Source organism: Gallinula chloropus, assembly GCF_964237585.1.
Source record: "Gallinula chloropus genome assembly, chromosome: 15".
NCBI lineage: Eukaryota > Metazoa > Chordata > Aves > Gruiformes > Rallidae > Gallinula > Gallinula chloropus.
This window is the reverse complement of record NC_140100.1, coordinates 11,285,506-11,311,930: the sequence shown is the minus strand read 5'-3', so window position 1 is coordinate 11,311,930 and position 26,425 is coordinate 11,285,506. Positions and strand designations below refer to the sequence as shown.

The following is a 26,425-nucleotide window of genomic DNA, read 5'->3' as shown; positions in this document are numbered from 1 at the left end:
GAGTGGTATCCCCTTCTCTCAGGAAGATGAATTCAGGAGGAGAGCCATTCCTGCCAAGAGGAGCTGTGAATGCTGCTTCCCAAGCCCCAGGGGATGCAGCACAATGCCAGTGAGGGGGGCTGAGCAAATGCGGGGTGTCCAATTTGCCACGATTTCAGAGATCAAAGTAACCAGGATACTTCCAGCACCCATGTTACAAAGGAAGAGGGTTCCTTCTGCAAAGGTCTGGGTGGGGGATTTGATGGAACAAGGCACCCTGTGTCTCACATCCACCCAAGGTCATCTGCCCGAGACTAGAGGATAAAGCTGTACGAGGAACACTGAGAGTCTTGGTTGTGTTGCACACTCCTGGGTGAGTTATTGCACAACAGTCTCATCCCCATGGAAGTCACCAGAATCACTGAGAGAGAGCTTCTCCTGTTTGATTCACGCTGATTTAGTACATCACAGTTCTAAATATCCCTTTCCTATGCATGTGAATGTTAAAACTCCCTCAGCCCTAGGAAGGGGAAGAGAGGAATCAGCATTTCCAGTTTTCTCTCCAGCTGTGGCCTGAAGATGTAAGTTAACGCAGAAACAGATGTGGTCAAGCACGCTTTCATCCACTCAATCAGCAAGGCTTGAGCCTCCAGCCCCAGGGCTGTGCAGCTGCAGAACGCAGCAGAACTTACCCACAGCCCCTGAAATGTGGCTGGTAAGAGAAAAAGCTTTTCAATCATGAAATAAATGACCAGAGCAGGAAAATAGAGATTGTTTAAAGCTTGGGGAAAAAACAGTACCACCGGCGGTGAAACGGCTCCGGAGCTGCAGAGGAACAGCTCGGGGGATGAGTCCAGAATTGTTCAGCTGCAAATACCACATTGTCATGTGCAAAGCCATGCCCATGTCGGCTCCAGGATTCAACAGGTTCAAAAAGGCAAGGCTGCTTTTAGTAGAGAAGGCTCCTTTCCCAGCCATGCCCTCGCAGCAGCCGGCACATCTGGTTTTCCCATCTCATTGAGCAGCCATGCAGACACTGCATTGTGCTGTAGAGCTGAACTCGGGGGGCTAAAGGGCTGATTTGCATTCTGAAGCCCTGTCATGGCCCAGCTACAGAATACACACAGTTATGGCATATCACTGCCTCCTAGGGACCCCAGTTTCACCTGTTTGCTGGTGCTGGGTGGGTTGTTTTCCTCCTAAATGCCATTTCTATACATTTACCCTGCGGTGTTTCCTCTGCTGAGGAGGGAGCCTGTAAATCCAGCTCAATGCAGCCAATACAAATGAGCCAATTAAAATCTCCTTCTCACAGGAATCTCTTCTCTGGACACTAACAGAATCCAGAATCACTACGCAGAGCAGCACGCTGTGCTCGCTGCCATTCTCAGAGGGCAGAGCTGTCCTCACCAGACACCGTGCCAGCCTCACGTGCCAAACTCTGCAGGAGCTGCTCAGATCCAGGTATAAAATCGCTCCTCACTGCTGGGAGCTCCCCTGGGTGTCGGGCTGAGGAGACCTGTTCTGCTAGACCAGCCGGTAGCACGGCTGCTCTGGGGTTTGCTCCCTGTGCTGCGCAAAGGATGCACGACACAGAGTATCTCATCCCTCGTGTGGCACCCAGCAAGTTGGATGTGATGAAGTGATGCCATCAGAGGGAGGGAGCAGGGAGTTACCTGTCTGCCCCCACAAAGGCCTGTCTCCTCTGCAAGCCCAGCCCCACCGCCGAGGGAGGAGGCCCGCTGAGAACAAACCCTAGGTGCTCTGGAGGGGCAAAGGTGTGCCAGCGCAGCCCAGGCAGCGGGTCCTGGTGTGCCCAGGCTCCTGTGTTCAATCAGAGCAGCACATTAGCCACCCAAAACTGACCTCCTGCCCTGCAGCTCACAAGGTGCCAGGGCTGCTGTGTTTGCCAGCCGCGGAGAGCGAGAGGTCCTGTTCAAACAAAATACCTGCACGCTCCACACGCAGCTACTCCAGCTGCAGAGGGGCAAACAGGTGCTCAAACTGGTGCACTGCTGGAGCCTGTTGATATCAAAGTCTCATTATAAAGGTCTTTATTGGGTGGAGAGATGAATTTCACCACCAGCACAGCCCTTTCTCAGGTAGCAGACATCGCGCCCCCAGAGACATGTGAGCAGCACTTTCCCCAGCCGACATCTCAGAAGGCAGAGTGATGCTCAGACCACATGTTCCACAAGCCCTGAAAGCTTCATCTGGAGAGGACAATGCAAATGCCAGAGTTATCCCTCAGAAAAGCTGTCACGTTCTCCATCGAGGGCTGACACTTCCCATGACCATCGTTGGCGAGGTGCTTGTGCCTCCTTGCAGCGTTCCCTACTTCCCCTTTCCTCCCACCATCTCCTCTGCAGCTTATCTACATGGATGTTTCCATTGTCACTCCAAGTTGGATAATTCATCCCACAGCATCTCATTATAATTAGCTCTTAATTGCCACTTAACACAGGGATCGTTTCAGAAGACCATAACGATTCTTCGTGGAGGAATTATTTGAGTGTTGAAAGCTCGTTACGTGCTCCTATAAACAGTCTGGGTAATGAGAATGGTTTCAAGAGGCAAATGCAGAACACTGCTGCTCACACAGCTCTGCATACCAGATTTCTACGGTTTCTTGGAGCACCAGCAGCATTTCCCAGGAGCAAACCCCAAAAGGCAGTGGGTTTTGCTGCCAGTCTCCCTCCCTCTGGCACCCATCATGTCTAAAGCAGGAACGTTTTAAGGAGCACCTGTAAGATGCAAGGGGAAACCATCAGAGTAAGGTCACATTGCTGCTGCTCTGCTGGAACCAGTGCAGTCAGCCAGGAGCAGGACATCCCGAAGACGCTGGACCCCAAGGTAGACAGGCACTCAAGGAGCCAAGAGCAAAGCAGACTCTTAGAAGAAATTCTCCCTTGGGCATATACAAAGCTTCAGCCAAGACTTGCTTTGCTCCTGGGCAAGCTGGACTCACTTGAGCTTTGAAAACAGATGATTTGCCAAATTCTTACCAAGGTCTCTCTCCTGCATTCTCATAGCTGAAGTTACAGCTGAGTCCCAAACCATGGTATTTAGTAATCTACCTGCCAGGGCAGCAGTGAGGGGACAGAGAGGACTGATGGTCCCTTACCAGGTAATGCCTCGCACACACCGTGCCTCTCCAGGCAGTTCAGTGTCCGTCTGCAGCACTGGGGAGAACTCCACACAGAAATAAAAGGTGACACCTGGGTTTATTGGTTTGCTGCAGTCTGCTGCTGCTGTTCACAGAACCACCAGGTTCAGATCACCAAGTCCAACCGTCCCTGTCATGTGCTAAACCACATCCCTGAGCACCTCATCTCCCTGTCTGTTGAACACACCCAGGGGCGGGGACTCAGCCCCCTCCCTGGGCAGCCTGTTCCACAGCCCCACAACTCTGCCAGGGAAGAACTTTTCCCTCACATCTGAGCTGACCCTGCCCAGGAGCAGCTTGAGGCCATTGCCCCTTGTCCCATCTCCTGTCCCCTGGCTGAAGAGACCATCGCCCACCTCTCTGCACCCTCCTGTCAGCTCAGTGTAGGTGGGGATAAGGTCTCCCCTCAGCCTCCTCTTCTCCAGGCTGAACACCCCCAGCTCCCTCAGCCGCTCCTCAAAGGATTTGCCCTCCAGCCCCTTCCCCAGCCTGGTTGCCCTTCTCTGGACTCGCTCCAGGACCTGCAGGCTCTGTACAGGAACACTGGTTTGGAGAAGTGCCCGTGATTCACAATCCTTAGGGCTAGCCAGCTTCTCGTTTCTGAGCCCTCCCAGGGTGCCTGACCGAGTGAGGTGCCCAGAACTGATACCCTCCTACAGCTGCCTCCTCAACAGCAGCCCCTGCGCTGGCGGGCAGACACGGAGCTGAGAGCTGCATGGAATGGTGCCAGGTGGAGCCACTCAAAGTCTGTAACGTGCCTGTGACTTGGCTGATGTTTGCGTGGCCCTGGGAGGAGAGCTCCCATGCAGCAGTAGGAATATATTCCTGGATGCATTGCCCAGGGCAGAGAAGTCTCCGCACCAGGAACAGAGGAGTGACTCACTTCCCCTTCCCTCACCCAGGCAGAGAGGGGCTCTCCATGCCAGGCAGGAACTGGAAACTCAAGAGCAGTTCCCAGCATGTGTAAACCTAGCTGAATTTCCATTGGGATTTGTCTTTAAAAGCAGCAGTCCCAGGCTGGGATAGCCCAGGAGAGAGTCCCAAACTGTTCCCAGACCCTCCCTCCCTTGCTGGGAGTGCTGGATCGCAGGGGTTGCATTTGGCACAGGATAAACCATCGGAAGAGTGAGCCAAGCGTTGCCCTCTCCCCTGCCCTCCTGCTTTGTGGTGAGGAAGCGCACACATTCACCAGTGAATCCAGCTCCTTCTCCCCTCTGTGAAACTGGAAGGGAGCAGGCTGAAGCGGCAGCGGAGAAGAAGGAGGTCTTGTCAAGTTTGCTGCTGCTCTTCCCCCCTTTCTGTGGGGTTCCATGAGACTCTCTGAAGCAGCTCTTCCCTGTTCTCCACTAGAAATCCATTGTGAGGGTAATTTTCCTTCTCCGATAGCAGCAGAATCACAGCATAATCCCTGTCACTCCCATCTTGATTCCTTACCTTCCCCATTTTTTCCCTTGCCTGGGTGACTGTAGGGACTCTGTGGCAGCGAGTAGGAGCCAACAGAGGATGAGGAGCACCGTGGAAACACTCGCAAACCCCTATCACACCCCCTCCAGCTCCAGTCTCTTTGGTCCAGGGCAGCAGGGGTGGGGCACAGGAATTCCCAGGGGTCTCAAGAAATGCAGCCCCTAACTTGGTATCATGGACATTTCCTGAGCCTCGGAATCAGCATGGCTAACCTTTCAGAGGGAGAAAATCAAGCTTCCTTAGCAGAGCAGCCCAGTACACGATGACATCCACCGCAGACACGCTTGTGACAGCCTCTGTGCAGCTCCACGGGCCCTGATGGCTGCGGTGCAGACACAGAACATACGTTACATACGTTACATGTCTACAGCTCCCTTGCTGCTGGAGCTTAACGGCACCTTGAATCTCTCACGCGGCGGTTGCGAACGTGCCAGTTCTTGGCTGCATGTTGGAAGTGGGAGGCTGTGGGCTCACACATGAGAGCACAGGTAGTCTCTTAATGAGACACACCAGATGCTTGAGGAGCCCACGATGGTAACACACCGTACAGGCACGTCTATCTATGCTCAGCCCTCTGTATCCTACATATATCCCAGCTGCTTAGAGCCCTGAAGCAAGCAGAGCACTGTGCTCAGCAGCATCAGCAGGCTTCCAAGGTGGATCCACGTACCTAAAGGGGTGCAGGTCCCTGCCCCTGTGTTGAACACCAGCTTCCCAGTGGGGAATCGGCCCCAGGAGAGTGGGGCTGGCTTTTCTGCCAATTAATTACCCTGAGTCAGAACGACACTTCCCTCAGGGAAGGCTCGCCGGGCAGGCAGAGATCAGCCCATGTAGGAAAGCAGATCTCTCGTGTCCCAATGCTTTTGGAGCCTTATGAAAATGGGACGTGCAAGAGTCCAGGTAGGTTTAATGGTAGCACTTGATCAGCAATTCACTCCTGACCTTGGCTACTTTACAAGGGAGCAGTATTTGCACAGGGATGGAAAGATTTTAAACAATTTATCCAACGAGATGGATGCAAACAGGCTTTCCTTTAAACACTGAGCGTACGAGCCCGTAGGCCAGTTAACTTGCTGCTACCAGATTTATCGCAGAAGGAAACTCCCATGTTTCTCTAATGATTTTCTGCTGAATGGAAACCCGGGCCCCAAAGGGAAATATCTCAGAGCAAGGAATGAATGGAGACCACAGGATGGTTATTGCTTTTAAAGGAAGACATTAATAAAAGATAAAGTTATTAAAGAGGTAAAGATCTAACTACACTTCCTCCATGCTGAGTCGGTGGCAGGGCGCTGGCACCAAAGGGATGACACTCCTCCAGGCCTTGCTGTGAGAAGTCCGTGGGCCTCGGCGCGGTACCACCGACTGCTGCCTCTCTTATGGAAGGTAGGCCCCACAAGGGAAGAGGCTGGCACATGAAGGCCTGGAGAGGGTGATTGTCTGCCCAGCTTTAAGGATTGAAAAGCTCGGGCTCTTGCTGCTACTTCATTCCTTAACAGGGCCCATGGGCACAGGCCACACGTGTACAGCTCCGGCATCCTAACGAGGATAATTAAGGAAGGGGAACTCGCTGGCCCATCCATGAGACTCCCCTGAACTGGGGCTGTTCAGCCTGGAGAAAAGAAGGTTAAGATGGGATCTTATCAATGTTTATCAATATCTCATGTGTGGAACACAGGGGAACATGACCAGCCTCTTCTCAGTGTCTATGGGGACAGGACAAGGGGCGATGGCCTCAAGTCAGAGCACAGGGAGTTCCACACCAACATGGGGAAGAACTTCTTCCCGGTGAGGGAGCCCTGGGACAGGCTGCCCAGGGGGGTGTAGAGTCTCCTTGTCTGGAGAGATTCCAGACCTGTCTGGACACCGACCTGTGTGACCTGTCCTAGGGACCCTGCTTTGGCAGGGGGTTGGACTTGATGAGCTCTGGAGGTCCCTTCCCACCCCTACGATTCTGTGAGTCTGTGACTTCCTGCTTTCCCGTTGTTCTGCCACTCCAGCAGTCTCCTCCTAAAGAGCAGATAAACCTGGCAATGAGTTTTGGGGCTGCAGGACGCCTTTGCTGAACAGAAGGTAATGAGGAATTCAGATCTCGAGGCATCGATGCTTTAGAACAGCTGTTTATTACTACAGTGGGGTATTAAAAAACCCACCAACTTTCTACAGAAACAACAAAAGTGCAAGTGTATTTTGATATTAAATAGGAAATGAATTTACAAATGTTTCATTAAAATGGGCTGACACTTTGAGCCTATAAACACTTTTTAAAGGAAAAAACCCACAATAGCAGCTGAACATTTTAGTTTAATCTTTGGTCTGATTATTAACCAGCAAAAAAGGGGTGTACCAAGAGTGCCCATTGCAAACAGACACTTCACCTTTACATTACTCTGCAGAGATTCAAAATCAAAAGTGGAATGTTTGAGACAATTCAATCAGGTAATGTAACAGCATCTTTGAGAAACACCCAGCACTTTTCAATACAACATGAAGGCACATAAATGCATTTGGGTACTGGCAATAAACTGACTCCCTTGCAGGTGGGACAACTCTTCCCAACCAACACTGAGCAAAACCACCTTTGTTTGCACAGAGTCTCTGCAACATGAGGCTGCAGATAAAGAAGAACCAAGCACCACATCAGCTTTCTTAACACACTCTTACTTCTGTGTTCCTGTTTCAGTTCACACACAGAGAGGCGACCGTGCTGACTCTGCAAGTCACAACCACATCCCACGCACCCAGCGCCTTGTTCCGGGTACAGGATCCATGGATGGGAGAGGGAGGAGGCAAAAGGCCTGAGGATTACTCAATCTCTCCATACACCTCCTTGCAGGTAAGGCCCTACGACAGCTCCAGCACGCTGCAGGTACCAGGGCCATCACGTTTGTTGTGGAAGAGTGTGAATACCACATCAGAGCCCAGTTTGTATCAGCTCCTTTTGTGACTGGTACTCATGAACACACGCCTCAGAGCAGATAAAGAAAACACACTTCCTATCTCAGTTGTACAACGGAGCCACCAGGCAACCTGAGAGGTTTTCTCAGACCCCCCACCAGCCACAGCGCATGTCGCCTCACGACAGGGAAGCCCCTCTCAAGAAGGCTCACCAAGCCCGAGGTTAAGGCAAACACATACATCCCCCCCCATCACAAACTCCAAAACACCTCACTGAGCAAAACCTCCCACTGAGGATGAGCCTGCTTGGTGAATACCCTGAGGCTTTGCCTCCAGCCCTGATGGATTCAACCACCTTGGAAACACTGCCAAAGCAAAACCCACTTAAATCTCTCTCTTCCCCACTCTCCAAAGCCACCTTGCTCTCAATAGCACTCTCCCAACTTTACTCCCATGTCCTCTGGCTTGTTTGCAGCGAACTTCAGTCACGCTTGCTCCCCCTCAGCCCAACTTTCATTTCCTGAGCTATTTATAGTCCCTGCCATCTCTCCTCATCAGGCATTTCCCCATGCCACCCTCTGTTCCTGGCACCACCACATTTAGTGAGACAGTTTTCACAGAACCTTTTACAGACTCCCCCGTATCACAGCAATACCAAAGGGACACCAAGCCTGCGTCCCTCTTCAGAGGAAAAGATCACTCCTCAGTGATGCAAACAAACCAGCAGCTGGCTGATGGAGCTACGATGCCAGAATTAACAGCTAAAGGGGCTTTATGTCCTTGGTTTAGGCACCCACAGTACCCTGGGCTGGTCATTTAACCCCTCTTTGGGCAAAAGATTCAATGGCATCAGTTGCAGAACTGCATTTTATTCTGAATACCAAGTAACAGGACTCTGTAAAAACAGTATGTATCATGGTCTACTACCAAAAAAGATATAAATCAAAACACCAATGTAGCTCACTTAACCTTAAATACCATGTGCAAAGAACGTTTGATCAAGACTACCTATAAATACACCACTTGTATTTGTAGAAAGAAGCACAGTGCTTCATATATAAAAATACCCCAACTCGTGGGTGTGACCTAGGCTACAATTACCTGAAAATAAAGACTGCAAGAGCAGTTAAAGAACAGACAGAAGTAGGCAAACATCTGCCTAAGGAGTTTTTCCATTTAGAAAAATAGATTTTTATAAAGCCACCTAGATTTGGAAAATGTTTGGTTTGTGCTCTGATGCATAGAACTGTGAATAAAGCACACCAGGATCTCTATGTACAGGAGAGGGAGAGGAGGAGCGTGGAAGTAACTTCCAACTTATCCTAAAGCTTCCCAGAAGTTACTCTTGGTCACTTAGAATTCATTTCAGACTGCTCACCTAGGACGCTGTGCTGTGGGGAATAAGGCAGCGCCAGCAATTCAGCAACACATTTTGGGGATGAGCACATCAAACACTTGAGCAGGTGACCCAATAAAGCCAGGACCTGAAATTCTGAGTCTGCTGACACACACAGAGCATTTACACCTCACCAGGTCATTCCAGCAACTGGCACATAACCAGGCAAGAAGTGAAAATTACCTGGCTGATGTTTTGCTTCAGAGGACAGCAGGATCCACAGCCTAAGACTGCTGCCGTACCATGAATTACTGCTAAATGATTTTGAAGTACCCTGAAATATTTCACTTCCTCCTCTCCACAGTGAACTATTTGCTATAGCACAGCACAAGAAAGTCCCATCAGGTTATTTGGTCAAAACACTGCCACAATCAGACAACTGGTTAGAGAGTCTTCCAAAAACCCCATCAAGCTCCTACCTAAGAGCAGGAGAGTGCAGCGGTCAGCTTACAGCACTGAGATTTGGACTGGCTTAAAGTTTGTTCCAAGAAAAAATAATAATAATACAGAATGTCTTAGTTTTGTTGTTGGTCCTTGAGGTAAAGCAAATTCTAAGAAAATAATACTTAAAGCTAGGGAGCAAAAAAATCCCAAACCCCACAAACAAACCAACCTCAGAGAATTTCCTTAAAAGAAGGTTTTCTTCAGGATGATCCACACATCACCCCTTCAACAAAATACTAATGCCTCCTCTATAGCGAGTGTTTAGTGCAGCCAATTAACCTAAAAAGAAGGCTTTGGTGAAAATAAAGTGCTATTTGGTTTTTTTCTCTGTATTTCAATCCTTTGGGATAACCTTCACTTGAGCACAGACACATGCAACTAGATTCTTCCTGCTGCTGTCAGAGAGGTTTTGCTTCTTCCCTCAATCTGACATCAACAGGCGCATTGTGTTTCTGTTCAGCATGCTGTCTTTGATTACACAGGAAATTTAAAGCACGTCACTGAGCATTTCAAGCTGTGATCAACACCCCTGCTCTAGTGCTCATCGCATTTTAAGAGCATCCTGACACGCTGGGGGCGGGTTTGTTTGCACTTGGAGGATTTTTAAATCCCAAATGGATTTTGTATCATAAAAAGCAAATCTCAGAAAAAGGTCAATTTTGCCACTAAGACAACAAGTTAAGGTGGATTTCCAGAAATGTCAGTCTGAGCCTGTTACAATTTGGTTTGCAAACAGCTGGCTGAACAGAACGCTTATCCACTAAGGCATTTCCCTGGGAATTTCAGTGCTTTCCCATGAACAACCCAACAACATTAAAAAACAAGAATCTCTACTTCATTAAGTCTTGGCCTCCGGTTTCAAAGTTTTCAGGTCAGGGAGAAAACCACTGGACACATTTAAATGGGTCCCACCTCCCTCAGGCAGATGTGGGCTCCTGATGGGCCAGTGGGGCTGGGGAGCACACGCTGCCCTGCCAGAGTCTGCAGGTGACGACGCCGGCTCATCCAGCCACCAGCTCACTCTCCCAATGGCTCCTGCTTGGCCTCGGCGACGTGACGGCACGGGGTGAGTGCCGGTCGCAGGTACCGGGGGCTGCTGTACATCCTGATGATGTGCGGGGCCAGGATCCAGGTGTTGATCAGCTGGAAGGCGACCAGGTCCAGCGTGGGTCTGTCAAAGGCAGCAAGTAAGTTCACAGGGGCGGCTTCCTTGAGGAACCGGGGTGGCGCCACGGCCTCGGGGAGGCTGGCGTTGCCCAGGAAGAAATCCATCAGCACCTGCTTGCGTAGGCAGTCCCTGAGGTACAGCACCAGGTCCTCCAGCCGCTCCTCCAGGAACCGCTCGTCCCAGGCCTCCAAGGGCCCCTGCAGCAGCAGGGAGAAGAGGGCCGTCTTCAGCACATAGGAGGAGAGCACCCGGCCCCACTGCGAGGAGAAGGGCTCCTCCAGGCCCTGCCCGCGGAGGTCCCGCAGGCCCTTGAGCATCTGCAGGCACTTGAGGTGACAGGAGGTGGCCGGGGCCTGCTCCTTCAGCCAGCTCAGCAGCCGCTGCTCCTGCCGCGAGGCGTTGAGGCCCCAGAGAGCCTCGTGGGCTGTCAGTGGCTGCGTGCCCTCGGGCGGCAGGGCCGTGAGGTAGAGCGCGTCGCCCAGCGGGATGGCGGGGATGAGGCGCACGGCCATGGAGATGTGGCAGCAGACGTAGTCGGAGCAGGGCACGATGTGCAGCGTGGGCGGGTGCCCGGGGCAGGCCGAGAGGCTGATGCGGCACCGCTCCTGCAGCCGGTACCGCACGGCGCCCAGGCAGCGCTGCAGGTGGCCCTGGAACCAGCGGAGCACCAGCCCCGAGGAGAGGTGGCTGCGGCCCTGCAGCTCCACGCAGAAGCCCTCGGCGAAGGGCCGGTAGCGGCGCGGCCAGCCGGCCCTGGCCCGCAGATCGCAGACGAAGGCGCCGTGCAGGCCCGGCCCATCGGCACGGCGGGGCTGGGGCTCCAGGTGGGGCGGCAGCCGCAGGGGCACCAGGATGTCGAAGCAGTCGGGGCTGCGCACCTTGTGCTGCTCGTAGGCGCTGCCGATGCGGACGAAGTCCCCGCGCAGGCTGAGGGCCAGCGGGCCGGGCTGCAGCCCCTGCGCCTTAGCGGCGCGGACCAGCTCGGCCACGACGCGCCCGACGTGCGCCTTGCTGTGGCCCAGCACATGGGGCGAGAGCCGCAGCTGCCGCGCGTAGAAGCTTTCCAGGGCGCTGCGCTGCGACCCCGCCGGACCCGCCGCCCGAACCCCGCCGGGCCTAGGGCCGCCGCCCCCCGCACCGCAGCAGCGGGCCAACAGGCAGCCCAGCAACAGGAGCGCCGAGCCCTTGAGAAGCGGTACGGAGCCCGCCTCCGCCGCGCCCTCCCCCGCCGCGCCCTCTCCGCCGGCCGCGCCGCCCCGCAAGGCCTGGTAGAGGCAGAGGAGCGCGGTGCAGACGCCAGTCACAAGCGGCCAGAAGACCCGCACGTTGAGGGCGTAGACGGGCGCGGCGCGGCGGGGCCTCGGGCCGCGGGGGTGGCCGCCGCCCGGCTCCTCGGGCGGGGAGCGCCCGGCCCCGCCGCCGCCACCCCCCCCCTCCTCCTCCCCGGCCGCCCCCAGCGCGGGCCCCGCCGCTGCCTTCCCTCGCCCCGCCGCTGCCGGCACGACGGTCGCTGCGCACCCCGTCCCCGCTGCCTGCCTGCCTGCCGCCGCCGCTCCGCTGCGAGGCTTCCTCTTCCGAGGGAAGCGGCGCCGCGTCAGCTCAGAGTGAGCTCAGAGGAAATGCCACGGGCGGCGAGCCCGGCCTCGGCGTGAGGGCCGGGGGCGTTGTCTGCCCGGGGGCCGGCGGGGCCGGGCCGGAGCCGCCCGCAGGGCGGGGAGCGGCGCCGCCCGCTCCTTCCCGCCGCGCTGAGGGAGCGGGCTCGGGGCCGGGGCCGGCCGGATACCCGCAGCGCGGCGACTGAAGCCCCTGGGGCCGGCTCTCGCACCGCGGGTTTCTGCGCTGGCCCCGAAAGTGGAGCCGGAGCCGCTCTGTGGGCACTAAGCTCCCTTTCCGTGCTCTCCTCAGCGCAGCGGGGCACTGCGGGGTCTTTTCGGGTAGAAAACGGGGTGTTTCTGTGCCCCCACATGGGCGGGGCTGGGTCACAACCGCCGCATCGCACGTTTTCCCTCAAATAAAAGCGTTAAGGCTCTGTCGCCGGGCAGCATCTCCCAGCCACAGCTCTGCCGAGGGGCTGGGTGCCAGAGGCACAGCAAGGCCATCACCATCCGGTCGCCAGCGTGCCTGTGGCCTGCTGCCGTGCTCCCCGCTGCCTGCAGTCCAACCCTTCAAACGCCTGGGTTATTCAGATGCTGACAAACTAAACAGGAAGATACAACTCTGCACGGGGACTTTGAAAACACCCAGGAAGTGAAAAGCAGCTTTCTCCCCCACTCCTCGTTTCCTGCTCCCCTGTATCTCTCTTCACAAAGCTGAATAGGAGGACAAAGACACTCATCGTGCTGCTTATTGCCTGCATCCCATCACTTCCAACACTGCTTTGCACCCCCAAAACCCACAGCTGTTCACAAAGCACAGCTGTGCTGGCATGAAACCCATCCTTCAGGGTCAGGGTGCCTTACAGGAAAACACTGTTGAGCTCTGAGGAACCGTTGGCCCACACTCTCCAGTTTTACTAGCCTGTGCTTTTTTACACCCTTTTTCACATGCCCCCAGGTCTTGCTACAGGCGTGCTGGTTTTCAGGACAACCTGCACTCTCTTTCCATGCGAGGGTGATTTGATTAGCTACACCTCCACGCTCAGGAAACAGACAGCTGCATCTGCAGGAGCTGGCACAGCCCTTGGTGCTGCCTATGGGTGACCTATGGCTTTGCAGCACGGTGATGATCGATCGCTGGGGAGGGGGGAGCAGCTGCAGCCTCCCCACCAGCTGTGGGGCCCACAGCCCGGGGAAGATGCCGCTGCTGTGGGATGAGCCCAGGGCTGTGGTGCCACCAGCCACACCGGGCCTGCTGGTGCCGACACCGATCAGTGCATCCTCATGCTGCAGAGTAACAGGATGTTTGCTGGTAACCAGGACCTCAAAATCAGGCCCAGAGCGGATCCACAGCAGTGATTTGTACTACTGCTGTGTAAATCACTAGCCAGCCCTTTCTCACCTCCTCAGCCAGTGGCAAGGCAGGAGCTGTAGAGCCTGGGGCTGATAAAAGATGGCCAACGGGTTATTTTCTGAGGCCCCAGCTGCTGCAGTGCTCCCCGGGCACAGGCTGGGTCTGGGCAAAACACAAGGAGGGGACTTCACAGAGGTGCTCAGCTTCACTGTCTGGACTGTCCTCGGAAAGAGCCAGTTAAAGAGCCGCTCCATGTATCTGCTCACACAAGCTGAGGGCATTTGACAGCTGCTGTACTGGAGTCAGGCACGAAACTGCCTCCTGACTCCAGATAACATGGAGCATCATCCCTCATTACCCACCATTCCAGTCCTCCTGAAATTGCACAGCAGGGGCTGTATTTCCTTTGCGATGGGTACAGCTCCTCCCTGTTATCACAGCTTATCCAGGGTTTGCATTTTACAACCCATCACAGAGGGAAAGAAACAAATCACTTTTTATCTTATCTGGGGTACTTTGCTCCTCCTGTCATGTCTCTGAACAGGAGTAGGTTCAATTTGAGAACAGGTCTCGGTGATGCAACTCTCCTGCATGGTCTCCACCGCTCTCGCAGAGCTGGACCTCATGCAGTACCCTGACTTCTGTGGTGGCTGGCAGGGTTTTTTCCTCTTTCCGTGCCTCCCAAAGAAGCAGCAGCTCATTTATTTGGATTAAAATACTTGTAAACTCCTCTGCTGGCAAGTTGTAATGCTGATGCTCCTTGGTTTTCACTTGAGCAGTAGTCTTCCTGTTCCTGTGAGGAACTAAAAATAGAAAGTATGTTATGAGGTTTTTAATAGCAGTTGTGTACTCCAGAAAAATAATAGTTGTAACCAGCAGTAACCACCCTGACCTCAAAATCAGGACCAGAGAGAATTCCCATTACCCATTTTTGCTGCTGCTGTTTACCCCCCCCCCCATTGTTTAAATAGCTGTTATCCAAACCCTCCCTGCCAAAAGCCCCGTATCCAGGATATCCTGCCCACTAAACAAGGCTAGTGTTATATTTACTCCCGTGCAAGCCCGAGCTAAAAATAGATACCCCAGTATATCCAACCTGTGTGATAGCTCTGGAGGAGGTTTGCAGAGGCACAAGTGTGGGGTTCATGACACCCATCGGAGCTTCTCCCCAGTTCACAATGCTTCCCGCACCCCTGTAACAGGTCTGTTGGTACTACATGTGCCAGACACCACAACCAGCAAGCTCACCAGGTAGCAGAAAGTGGCAGAAGGACAGAGGGCACAGCCAGGCAATGACATTTGCCTGCCCCAGACACAAGGCTGAGCGTTTCCTACCCAGGTCAGTGTCTGCCCCAGGAGCCGAGGCTGCGCGTAGCCTGGCGCAGGTGCAGGAGGAAGGACATGGGGATGTCTTCCTGCACAGGGGCATCCGGCCACACCTCACAGTGAGCACCTTGGGTGGGTAGATAGATAGACAGATAGATAAATAGATAGACAGACCGATAGATACATAGGTAGATAGATGGACAGATACATAGATAGATGGATAGATACATACATATGTAGATAGATATAGAGATCGACATAGAGATCAATATAGAGATAAATTGACAGATAGATTGATATATACATATAGATCAATAGATCCAGACATAGATTTATACATAGATAAATAGATAGATGGATAGATCGATAGATACATATGTAGACTGATACATAGATACACAGATCAATACATGGATAGATCAATAGATACATATGTAGATACATAGACAGATCATCTCATGCATTGCTGAACAGTCCATGGCAGAAAAGCACAATAAACAATTCAAAAGAAAATCCAGCGTCTGAATGACCAGTCACTTCAGTTCAAGCCCCAGTCTCATTTCTAAGCATTTCCCCTGGCGTGACGCTGCTGGCACATCTCCTGCCCCAGCCCCCCGGGTGCTCCTGTGAGGGAGATGCCATAGTCAAAATAAGCACCCTGCCCCTGCCACTCCTCTGACTCCGAGCCCTTACAGGGTTCTGGTTGCTACAACACAAACCAACAGGTCTGGGCAGACATGAATCCATTCTGTGTGATGGACAGAGGAGTCTCTGCCAGCCATGGCAGCAGGGTGACCACATCCCTGTTGAGGGATGGGAAGACTGGAAAGGGTGTCTCACGGAGACTCGGTACCCAGGGCTGGTGCGCACGGGCATCAAGGAGTTTGGGATAGGGGTGTTACTACATGTTCTTTCTTAAAATACTCTCTGTGTAATCAGTGGGATGCTTTTGCCACCCCTGCCAGTCTGTTTGCTCGCTCTTAGCAGGATACAGCACCTCAGGATCAGGCTGCAGGCAGACCTGGCTGCTGTAAACTCCCTATAGCCCAATACAGGATTTCCTTGCTGTGGAAAGATGGCTTCCTGAGTAATCCATACAACAACCTCTTGCCCAAGCCTGTCCTTGTTACAGCCAGGGATACCCTGTCTCTGTGCAGGGAGCAGGACCAGCATCAGCTGGCTCATCTCCAGCTTGTCCCGTGATGCCTGCACACCTTCCAGCACTGACTGCACAGCATCAGGTAGAGCCAAACCTCACACGTGCTGGTGCTAAACTGATTTAACAAAACCCAGTTCAATACCAATCTAATGAAACCTGTATGTGTGTGTGTGTGTTCAAATGTAAATTTAATCACTGACCAAAATGCGTTTGCTTAATTAATGGCAAGTCACTTAAGTGTGTGTTTGAACCATAACTTGCTAAGCTAATAAAAACTGACCACATAGCTGAGCCCTAACGTGCTGATTAAAGGGAGGGATTTAAATGAGGATCCTAACAGTTTCCTTACACCCATTTGGGGTTATTGTGGCATTTGACTGATCTTAAAATCGATGTAGTAAGGCTGGACTGCTTTAAATCAGCTCATGGCACCTGTTCTGAGGGGATGGGGTCGCCTTGTCTTAGACCCTTACCTCATCCTGTCAAGGAGGCAGAGGAAAGCGGCCTGTAGAGAAGGGAAAGCACCCAAAATGGGTAAAAGGGCCTGAGCCAGTGCTGTTTCTCACCCCTGTGTGCAGAAGGGCTGTGGCACAGGTCCTTGAGCCTGGGGAGGTTCCACCCTGTGCCTATGCCAGGAGCCTGGCAGCATCTCCATTGGGAAGTGCCACCCCAGCGACGGCAGCCCACGCAGGGCAGTGACCTCTCACTGCTCTAGCCTGCCCAATTCTGCTGGAGAGGTGCTTGGGGTGCTGCTGGTTCCCATGCAAACCCAGCACACGGGGCCTCATGTGGGGGATGTCAGCACGTGCAGCTGATCATGCCAGAAAACAGGCCTCGATCATGTCACCATGCTGCTTCCAGGGAAGTTCTTTACCTGCTGGGCTGTTTTGGGGGGGACAGACAGACAGTGGCACTACAGCGCTGGAGCATAAATCCCACCAGGAAGGCTGAACCTCATCTCTTCCCAGTATCCTTCTGCACTGGTTCCTCGGGCCATGCTCCTTTAATGAAGATTAAAGATTCCCTGGATCGATGCAAAGCAACACAATTACCTCATTAGCCAGACAGCACCAGCAGCACCTACCTCACTGTGTTTAAGGGCGGTCAGATAGGACAGGTTCATTAGATGACAGCTATTTCTACACCTGGTGTCGCAGGTTTCCTTATTATTCCAGTGCCAACCAACAGAGGCAGGGTCATCTTTCATGTCCTACCTAATTCAATTTAAATCTTTCTTTTTTAAAATTTACAGTACAGAAGGATCAGGTCTGCTCACTGGAACTCTGAAATATGAATCATCCTGCCCATCTCATGTGAATGGATCTTCTCTCTTCCCTTACCCATGCACGTGCCCTGGCTGCTGTTCCCTCCATGCCTCTGCAGTGGTACCTGCAAACAGGGCAGGAGGATGGAGGAGGAGAAAGGGGTGTTTGTCCCATCTCCACAGTGGTGGGAAGGGTGGAAAGGGCAACATCTGTGACCCAGCTGAGGTTCCTGCTATTGCAAGTGAGCGGATCCCTCCCTGGGGGCTTTTATGGCGCTCGGAGAAGCCAGCAGGAGGTTTGCAGATGGGACATGAGGGCACCTTCCAGAGGGACAAGGAGGATGCTGAGACCTCCTCCCTGTCAACACACAATCGTTGCTGACACGAGGCCCCTTTGGCTCCCAGCATTTGGCTTCTCCTGGGCATTGGGCTCACACCACAGTGCCCAAAGCCATCGCTTTCCCTTGCAGCAGCATCACCCCAGCCTCTGGGACCTTCCTGTCTGGGTGCCCTCTGCACGGACAAGAACAGGCTCTAGTTAAAGGAGGATGGAAGTGATGGAGGAAGCGTGGAGCAGTAAGAGACCACACAATAAGCACTGAGGACCTGCAGCATCGCACGTCGGGGACAGCAGATGTGACACCATCCACCCCCACAGTAATCCACAGATCCTTGCAGCAGCAGCAAAAAGGGATGGACAAGGGAGGGTGGCCAGGGAACTAAATGCTTGAATTGAAAAATAAGGAGGAATGGGTAGCCAGGACTTCTGCTGGGATCGCAGCTCTTCAGGCCACACAGCATTGTGTCCTCTGCAGAAGCGTTATTGCCCTCCCGTCTCCGTCTCCCTGGCAGGACAGATGGCAGCAGCTCCAGGAGATGCCTGGGGCAGGACTGATTCCAAGCTCTCCCAGAGCACTTTGACATTCAAAGGGACACACTTGAAATCCCCATAGCTTTTGCTCTGCAGTGGTTACAGCTTTCCTGGGAGCTGGTCTGAGGGGAACTTGGACAACTCATCTCTGGGGGGAGATCTGCAGTCCTTAGAGAGGTCAGAGATGACAAGGGCTGTGTCTGAACTCTGGAGGTATTTCAGTTCACACAGCATCAGCACCAGCCTTTGGCTCCAGAATGAACTGCTCCTCCTAGCTCAGTTTTTTTGCCAGGGCTATGAATTATAAGCCCAGGAAATATATTTTAAAATCACTTCTAAACATATTAAAGTACAATGAATTATTCATGATGACTGAATGCTGCGTTGGATTTATTCCACTTGTTTTAATGAATCATTTATGGACTTTGGGACGTTTATTTCACTTGAAGCTCTTCACCAACTACTTGGAGTGAGCAGTGTTTGACCAGCGTTTCACTTGGCCCCTGTTTGCCTCCACCATCCTCCATCATTTTTAGTTTGTGCTGTGAAAAAAGCTGCACTCATGCTACAGCACTGATTTGGGTCCCTGATTAGGCAACAAAATAACTACATAATATATAATAACTACTAATAACTAACAACATGAGATTAATTGGAGGCAGGTGCTGCTGTGAAGAACGGGTGTGCCTCAGCCAGCAGCCCTGTTTATGCCCCATCTGTTGGCCAAAGAAGGGGGGGAATAGAAGAGTAGAAACAGGCATCATTTGTGCCATAACTTTCTATCCTCACCCATCTGCACAAGGTGAGCATCTGGGTCAGAATACACCTGAGCAGGGCACGGAGAGCCTCACGTGGAAGCTCAAGAGAGCCGGGTTGTCCTCTCCTGGCCTCCAGCTGTGCTGCGGGTCACCACAACTTCACCTGCAGCTTCATAGCACACAAGTGGAAACAAGGGGCTGAGATCAGAGGCAGGGCCCCAGCTCCAGAGGCTGAACGGACTTTGAGTGGCCTCAGAGTCTTTGTCCTTGGCAGTAACCAAGGGAAAACCAGACGTGAATCAAGTCCATGGGAGGGTGTTGGCACCATCCCAGGTTGTTGCCTGTCCCCAGGAGAAGCAGATTAACACCTTGGTAGGTAGGAGCACCTTGAACGAGCACGTGGTGCCCCAGCTGTGGCAGAGGCACAACAATCACCAGGCACAGCAGGGTTTATCAGTGGGTTTACAACCAGGTGATTGTCCTCTGGGAAATCACACCCGGCACGTGTGGCTCCTGGAATTCGGTCTCTTGGCTCCTCATGGCTGCGATAAGACGACTTTGGAAGGGAAATGTTTGGGTCACGTGATCCCGAAGGAGAAGCCTGCTGGAGAGGGCTGTGGTTACTCTCACCTCTCCGGGCTCAGCCCAGAACCGTGCTCAGCGTGAGGTGACATCTCAGCATGACATCTCAGCAGAGACCCATTAGCCTGCCTCTGAGCAGGATGGAGCGCTGCCGTGAGCTGTGTTACCGGGCACAAAGAGGTGCCAGCCCCTGGTCTGCTCAGGTTTGGGTTCTGAGGCACAAGGAGGAGGAGCTGCTCAAATCCACCTGGGGTCGGCAGGGGCTGCGTTTATGGAACACAACCTGGGTGCACCCAGCTCTCTTCCTCCCCCAGACACGTTGTTTGAGAGCTCTGCCACCCGCCCAACCTGCTCCAATTAACTGTCAGCTACCTACTCATCACTGGACCAGCCCCAACACAGCCCATAAGCATCAACAAGCTTTCTTCAAAGGGGACTTGGCCAGGTGTACCATGGCCCAGCTGCTGTTGTTGAGATTTTCCACCTAAGGCACCCTGGGGAAGCGGAATTAATGGGGAGAAAAACGGTGCCTTTACACAGTTGCCTCCCTTAGCACGTGTGTTCATCCTTTAAACTGACCAAGGTCTTTTTACTTATCCCTTGAAGCTCCCTGAGCTGGAAAGACACGTGGAGTTCGATGCAGGTGAATTGTGTGAAATCACAACTTCACAGCTAGTGACAGAAAGGGACAGGCACACGTGTGAGGACAAGAAACCAGGCAGACACAAGGGACTGTACAGAGCAACCCCTCAAACACTGGGAAAAGCCAGGGCAGTACAGTCATGTCCCTGCAGCACTGGAGTTGTAGGGCACATCCTCAGTCAAGCTGCAGCAAGCCCGCTTTGCTGTGCTCAAGTGAGCCACAGACTTACTCCAGACAAAGATCAAGCGCACTCCATCCAATATTTCTACTCCTTGTAGCATTTATCATCTCAGACAACGATTTCTCTGCCAAACGATCTCATGAGCCCCGTGTTACCCATGGCACGAGTCCCTGCAGCTTGTCAGCATCACCACCCTCATCCCAGCCGCAGGGGGTTGGTTTGTTCCCAGCTTTGCTATGGCAGCAAGAGGCTGCAGCACAGCTGGTCACAGCCAGACCTACGCTGCTGCAGCGTTCTGTGCACCTTCCCACCCCAGCAGCTTGCTGGAGTTGCTGCTGATGGGCTGCAGGTCTTCAGAGCTGCTCAGAATGCTCCTAACTGTCCTTGCTTCACGAGGCAGAGCTGCCATGGCCTGTTTGTGTTCCCTTGCTGCATTTTCCTCCTCCCAAGCCAGCTGCAGTGCCTGCAAGGGCAGAGATCCTGCTCCAGAGCATCAGCACAAGGGCTGCACCATCTAGTTGTCACCTGCCTCCAAGCACCGTCCTTAACCTCACCTTCCTTACCCTCACCTCCAGTTTGGAGCAGGTTAAGCAAACGGGGCCAGACTGTGCCCAGCACTGGTTGCAGGGGGGAACAGTGAGAGGCCAGACACCCATCAAGGAGCGGGGAACAGACCCGTGTCTCTACACACGCAGGGTGGGTTCCCTCTGCTCCTCCTCACAGAAAAATGATACCCTCTCTCCTAGAAAAAAAATGAGGATCAAGCCCTTGGTCAGCTGAAGCTATCATTACTTCAAGGGGAAGGATTTCACCCCACCATGCATTATAACAGCCTGCTTATCTCTGGGTTCCAGGAGGGCTCCAAACCCTGAAGGCATGGTGTCATTGTCCCTGCTCCCTGTGCTGGAAACGCAGCGTTTCACAGCCTCCCTCTCCAATCCAAGTCCCTTTTCCTCCATCAACAGGACCAGAGTCCATTGGGAATTGCTATGATAACAGGCCAGTCTAAGCTTTACACTTTGGCTCCTGCCTGTTGTTAAGCCCTGCTGGGACAGGGGACATCACCCAGCCTGAAGGTGACACAGGAGGAAGAACCACCACAGCCTCACATGGTGAAAGAAAAGGACAGCCTTGCACAAAGAAACGTCTTCTTTGTGCCATGGAAGGTCTGTCTGTACAGCACTTGAGCATCTCCAGCCCTTTTGTAGCCTCCCACCACCTTTCGTAGCCTTTCAAACCCGACACTGGTGTATGAACAACAGGAAAAGCCCCTTTGGCTTGAGAAAAATGACACCAGCTCCATTTCCTATGTAAAACACTGGGAAGGGTGAGCACCAGCGAGCAGGGAAAGGCAGAGCTGACGGAAAGGCCATGAGAACGACTCACCCCCCTCCAATGGATGGGTGTGAATATGCTGGTGCAGGAGGAGAAAGGAACAAACCCCGGTTGGGAGCATAAAGCAGAGTTGTTCTCCTGATACAGAGTTCATGCTTGCAGCTAGAGACAGGATCAGGGCCTGACAGCCCACTCGGATGCGGGGGCTGCTCCTTCAGCTGCTGGGGACAAAGAACTCGCTGTGGGCGCTTTCGGTTACTGCAGCTACGGCCAAACACTCTGACCTCACCCATGATTTCCTGGTGTTTGGTGTTCCCAGCCTTTGGCCAAACCCAGCTCATTAAAAAATGACATTTCTAAACAATTAACATTCAACAGGCCATGCACAACTTGGGCTTTTCTTGTTTGTATTGCTCTGTGCTGTCAACAGGAAGCACAGGGATTGTTGGGATATTGAGACAGCAAGAGCATCTCTAGACACCACTGAGGTTTGGAAGGCAGGTAGGACAAATCTGAAAGCTCTAATAGGATATTAAGTGCAATTCCACAGGTGGTCTCTCCACCTGTTTTACCTCAGGGATCCAGTCCTTACGCATTCAGGACAAAGAAAAACTCAGAGGAAGAAAAGATTTACTTAAGAATTCGTAATTGAACATGAAACCCCACAAACAGGTCTCCAAAGATCCTATAACGCCAATCTTCACTCAAGCCAGACTGAGAAGAAATTCTTACTAGTACTTCGTTTACTTACCCTGAAAGCAGAGCTCAAACCCACCCTGCTTAGCCAGTGTTCTCTGTTTTAACAGGAGCTGAGGTGCCCCAGCTTATTTGAAGCACACACAGGTTTGAAAGCAGCAGAGATGCATTCCCCAGTGTCGCACCCCTGTGTGTATACACACAAACACACACACTATAGAGAAATCCTGGCCACCCAGGCGTGGTTTGCTGCCACCTTGTGAGCAGTCTCTGAATAAGGAGGTTTAGTTAACACAGTTCTGTGTCTTCAGTCAGGTTTGGCTCAGCTGACCCCAGCAGTGACACTGTGAGCGGGTACTTGAGGGCTGAGAGGCCGGCTGAATCAGACACTCGGTGCAGGAGGTTTCCAAAGGCTGAACAGAACAACTGTCAGTTGTCTGCAGCTTCCAGACGCTGCTGTGTCACTGCCACAGGCACAATGCTACGGGAAACACGCCTAAATCCTTTCTGATAGAAATATGGCAGCTTTGCATCCAAGTTGGATAGCTGTCTTCAAAATAGAGTAAGCTGGTGCCTGGAAAACGAAGAGTAAGAGATTAAATACACCTAATGGAGAGCTCTGTGTGACCCAGGAGGTGCTAAGGAACACTAACACCCCAGCCCCACAAACAAAAACCCCCACCTCTGTTTGTGGTCTAATCCCAGAGAAAAGTTACAAGTCATCAGCTTTGCAGAATGTTTCTGTTTCTCCACAAGAGGAAAAGCCAAACAGAAGTCCCATGTTCCTCGTGGAGCATCAAGGGAGCACAGCAGCTGTACCTCACACTTACTAACGTGGCTGTGCTTGCCTACCCAGGGGATGCCTCAAGCTCCCAGCTGTATGGGTAGCACTTACCAGCCTCTTGTTTAGAAGTATTTCATCTAAAGTTAAAATCAAGATAAAAGCTGTGCAGAGGACACCTCTCAGGATATCATCATTCTAACAACTGACACAACTTCCCACAGGTGCAATTCTGTTCCAGAAAAGTGAAAGATGTAATATGCAATGTTTTCTCACATTTATCTTAGGGAAAGAGTATCAGGTGCCTGATTGTCTTTGTTTTTCTCCAGTGAAGACCCACACCACAGCTCTGGATAAGGAGGGTAAGACTACCAAATCCACAGCCTCACTGACAGGTTAACACCGTGCTCACCGCTTCGGCGCCGTGCTCGAGCCCGATGTCGTGGTGCTCCCGCTCATCGTCCCGAAACTGCTTTATTATCTTCAAAAAGGGCAGGCAATTAGTAAGGCTACTTTGCAGAGACATCAGGACAGCTAGTCTGCAAAACGTTACACTGTTAACCAATGCATGCACCATCTGAGGCCCCTCAAAAGCTCCTCAGAGACCCGAATCCCCAATTCAGCAAGAAGAGAATCATTTGCAGCATTCCCCAAACCTGAAGTTCTTCTATTATTATGACCCAAGTTGCTGTTTAATGTATCACTGTCTTTTGCACCATTTCATAATAATGCTAGTTAGTTTCAGGCATACAAATCAATTAAGTAATCTGCCTTGCCAGATAATCCATAAGGGTGTTTCCCTGTAAGCCAGAGGCTTTTGCCCACCCTAGCTTACCCTGAAGACCACTGTTTTTCAGCTGGGACAAAAAAGGGTAAATGATTTTCCCTAGAGCAGCCTGTGGATAACTGGGATCACTTAACGAGGGGCTCAGATGTTACAGACCCCGAGCACGGTCCCTACCCAACAGGTTCACATCACTTCTGGTTCCCTAACCAGCCCTCCCACAGTGACACTGACAACCCCACTGCTTTGCTGCTTCTTTTACTGGGTGCCCCCTCAGCACTGTGTGTGGGAACAGCCCACCCTCACACAACACCCGACAGGAACGTGTCCTGGTTTGATGCTGAGTTTTGCTGTGGAGCTCCTTACATGCTCCAAGCAGCATTCAAGACTAGAGCTATAGAGGCACATCCAGTACAAACAAAACATTGCTATGCAATCATATTTTCTCCTCCTGTTGCCCCTCCAAACCCTTCCCTTCAGACAAAAGCCACCCAAATTAAAGCACGGTGCTAGTCAAACGGGAATCCCAGGATGTTAGGAGCTGGAAGGGACCTCAAAAGCTCATCCAGTCCCAACCCCTGCCACAGCAGGATCACCCAGACTAAATCCCACAGGAACACGTCCAGGCGGGTTTGAATGTCTCCAGAGAAGGAGACTCCACAGCCTTTCTGGGCAGCCTGTCCCAGGGCTCTGTCACCCTCACAGGGAAAACGTTCCTCCTTACATTCTCATGGAGCTTCCTCTGCTTCAGCTGACACACTGAAAGCAGGCTGAAGGTAACCCAACATGGGTTTTAATCTTTATACTTGATTAATTTAGTGCTGCTAAAGCAAAAAGCATCTTTTAACCTAAAGTTTCTGTTCAGCACAGCACTCCAAGTGATTGAACACAGAGACCTGCTGTAAATTCTATTAGCATGTTATTTTCAGAGAGTTATCCCACTGGAGAACTCAATGGATTTGTTAAGCCACTTTTTAATTCACAGTTAAATACCTGCAGGAGTTCTTTGTACTTTTCTGGATCCTCTTCCATAAGAGCCCGGATCTGGCTGTTGTAGTGATCCGATATGCTCTCCTCCACCGCCACCGTGCAAGCCATCGCGCCCTTCCTTCCAAGCAAAGCACTTCCAGCCCCTGTGAGCGTGGCACCAGACACACCAGCCCGATGAAATCCAGAGCAACACACATCATTTACACACACGAAGGCTTCATAAACCATCAGCAAGCGTAACTAAGGCGAACTCACCTAACACAAAGCCCGCTACGTTCCAGAGGGGCAGTAAAACGGTCGGCCGAACTCTGTAGGCAACCATGAGCTCATTGAACTTCTTCAGGTGGGCTTTCTCTTGATTCCACATTTGCTGCAGAAAGAGCCAGGTCCCGGCAAAGCTTAAACCAGCGCTTCCAGCGAGGCTCCCCAGGGAAAGCCAAACCAGTCCAGCTGCTGCCCCCACCCAGCGACAAGGGGAAACGGCAAAGGGCAGGTGGGGAGAGCTGGGGAAAGGCGGGAGGGGTCGGGAAAGGCACTGCAGACCCACGCACAAGAGGCTTCGTGCCAGCGCCGCGCATCGCTCTGTGAGGAGCCCCGTGTTCCACAGCGGGCAGGCTGCGGAAAGAGACGCAGCCACCCACCGCCCCGCCCCGCCCTGACCCCGCTACTCGAAGGCGAGCCGAGGAGACGCGCAGCGATGGCCTCCAGCCACACTGACCCGAATGACGGGGCCCGCGCCGGTCCTGCCCAGGACGGCCATCTGTCCCGCGTAAATCCGGTCCGCTCCGTACTCCCCGGCGTGGTCCACGCGGATGACGCGGTCGATGAGGGGCTTGTTGAGGCCCTGCGGAGCCGCACGCGTGCTGCAGAGCCTGGGGCAAGGCGCTCCGCCGGTACCTGCGGAGAGACCAAGGTGACACCGGCTCCGCGGGTGCCGCCGCCGGGCCTGAGGCGGTCCCGGGCGGCACCCGAGGGGCGTGCGGGCAGGCGTCCGGGCCGAACCGAGCCCCTACCCGTCCCGCAGCGACAGGGCCGGCAGCGCCCCAGCGAGCGCCGCACGGCCGGAGCCGCGGCGGCTGCCGCCACCGCCGCCATCGCGCTGACCCCGACGGCTCCTCAGGTGAGTCGCGCCGCCGCGACGTCATCACCGCGGGCCGCCTTCCCGCCCAATGGCGGTTCCCATTGGCCGCCGCCCTGGAGCGCGGGGCTGCCGGTCGGGCCGCCGTGCCCGGGTTGCCGTGGAGACGGGGCGCGGCGCGGCGGGCTCGGCCTGGGCGGGCAGCGCGGGGAGTGGGGTTGAGCAGCCCTGGAAGGGCCCAGGCTGCTAGGGCAGTAGCGAACCCGTATCGCCGGCTAGCGGCGGTGATAGCAAAGCGTGCCGAGGCTGCACCGGAGGTACCGGTCCGGCACGCACCGACCAACAGGGACGCCAAGGAACGAACCCCACTCGGGGCAGAAACGCGGCAAGCACGGGCTTGGAGCCGGGGAAACTGCAGCCCCTCTCCCACACCGCTCCCCCGGAGCCCCACGGCCCCTTCAGTGCACCACGCGAGGCAGAACATGACCTCAAAGGTACTGACACCTCCGCTTC

General features: G+C 53.3%; 2 protein-coding genes across 2 annotated transcripts; both read right to left on the bottom strand.

Annotated features, from left to right (window-relative positions):
• Positions 1-10,364: 10,364 nt before the first annotated feature.
• Positions 10,365-14,090, bottom strand: ITPRIPL2 (ITPRIP like 2; the record flags this gene model as incomplete). The annotated part of the gene is made up of 3 exons (XM_084270947.1): positions 10,365-12,086; positions 13,281-13,397; positions 13,980-14,090. The coding sequence occupies 3 exons, from the start codon at positions 14,088-14,090 to the stop codon at positions 10,365-10,367; spliced, it is 1,950 nt and encodes a 649-aa protein (XP_084127073.1).
• An 8,106-nt stretch (positions 14,091-22,196) lies between these two features.
• On the bottom strand, positions 22,197-25,947 carry COQ7 (coenzyme Q7, hydroxylase). The gene is made up of 6 exons (XM_084271124.1): positions 25,848-25,947; positions 25,553-25,731; positions 25,090-25,204; positions 24,838-24,977; positions 23,473-23,541; positions 22,197-22,853 (listed from the first exon to the last, which is right to left on the bottom strand). The coding sequence occupies exons 1-6, from the start codon at positions 25,927-25,929 to the stop codon at positions 22,776-22,778; spliced, it is 663 nt and encodes a 220-aa protein (XP_084127250.1). The 5' UTR covers positions 25,930-25,947; the 3' UTR covers positions 22,197-22,775.
• Positions 25,948-26,425: the final 478 nt, after the last annotated feature.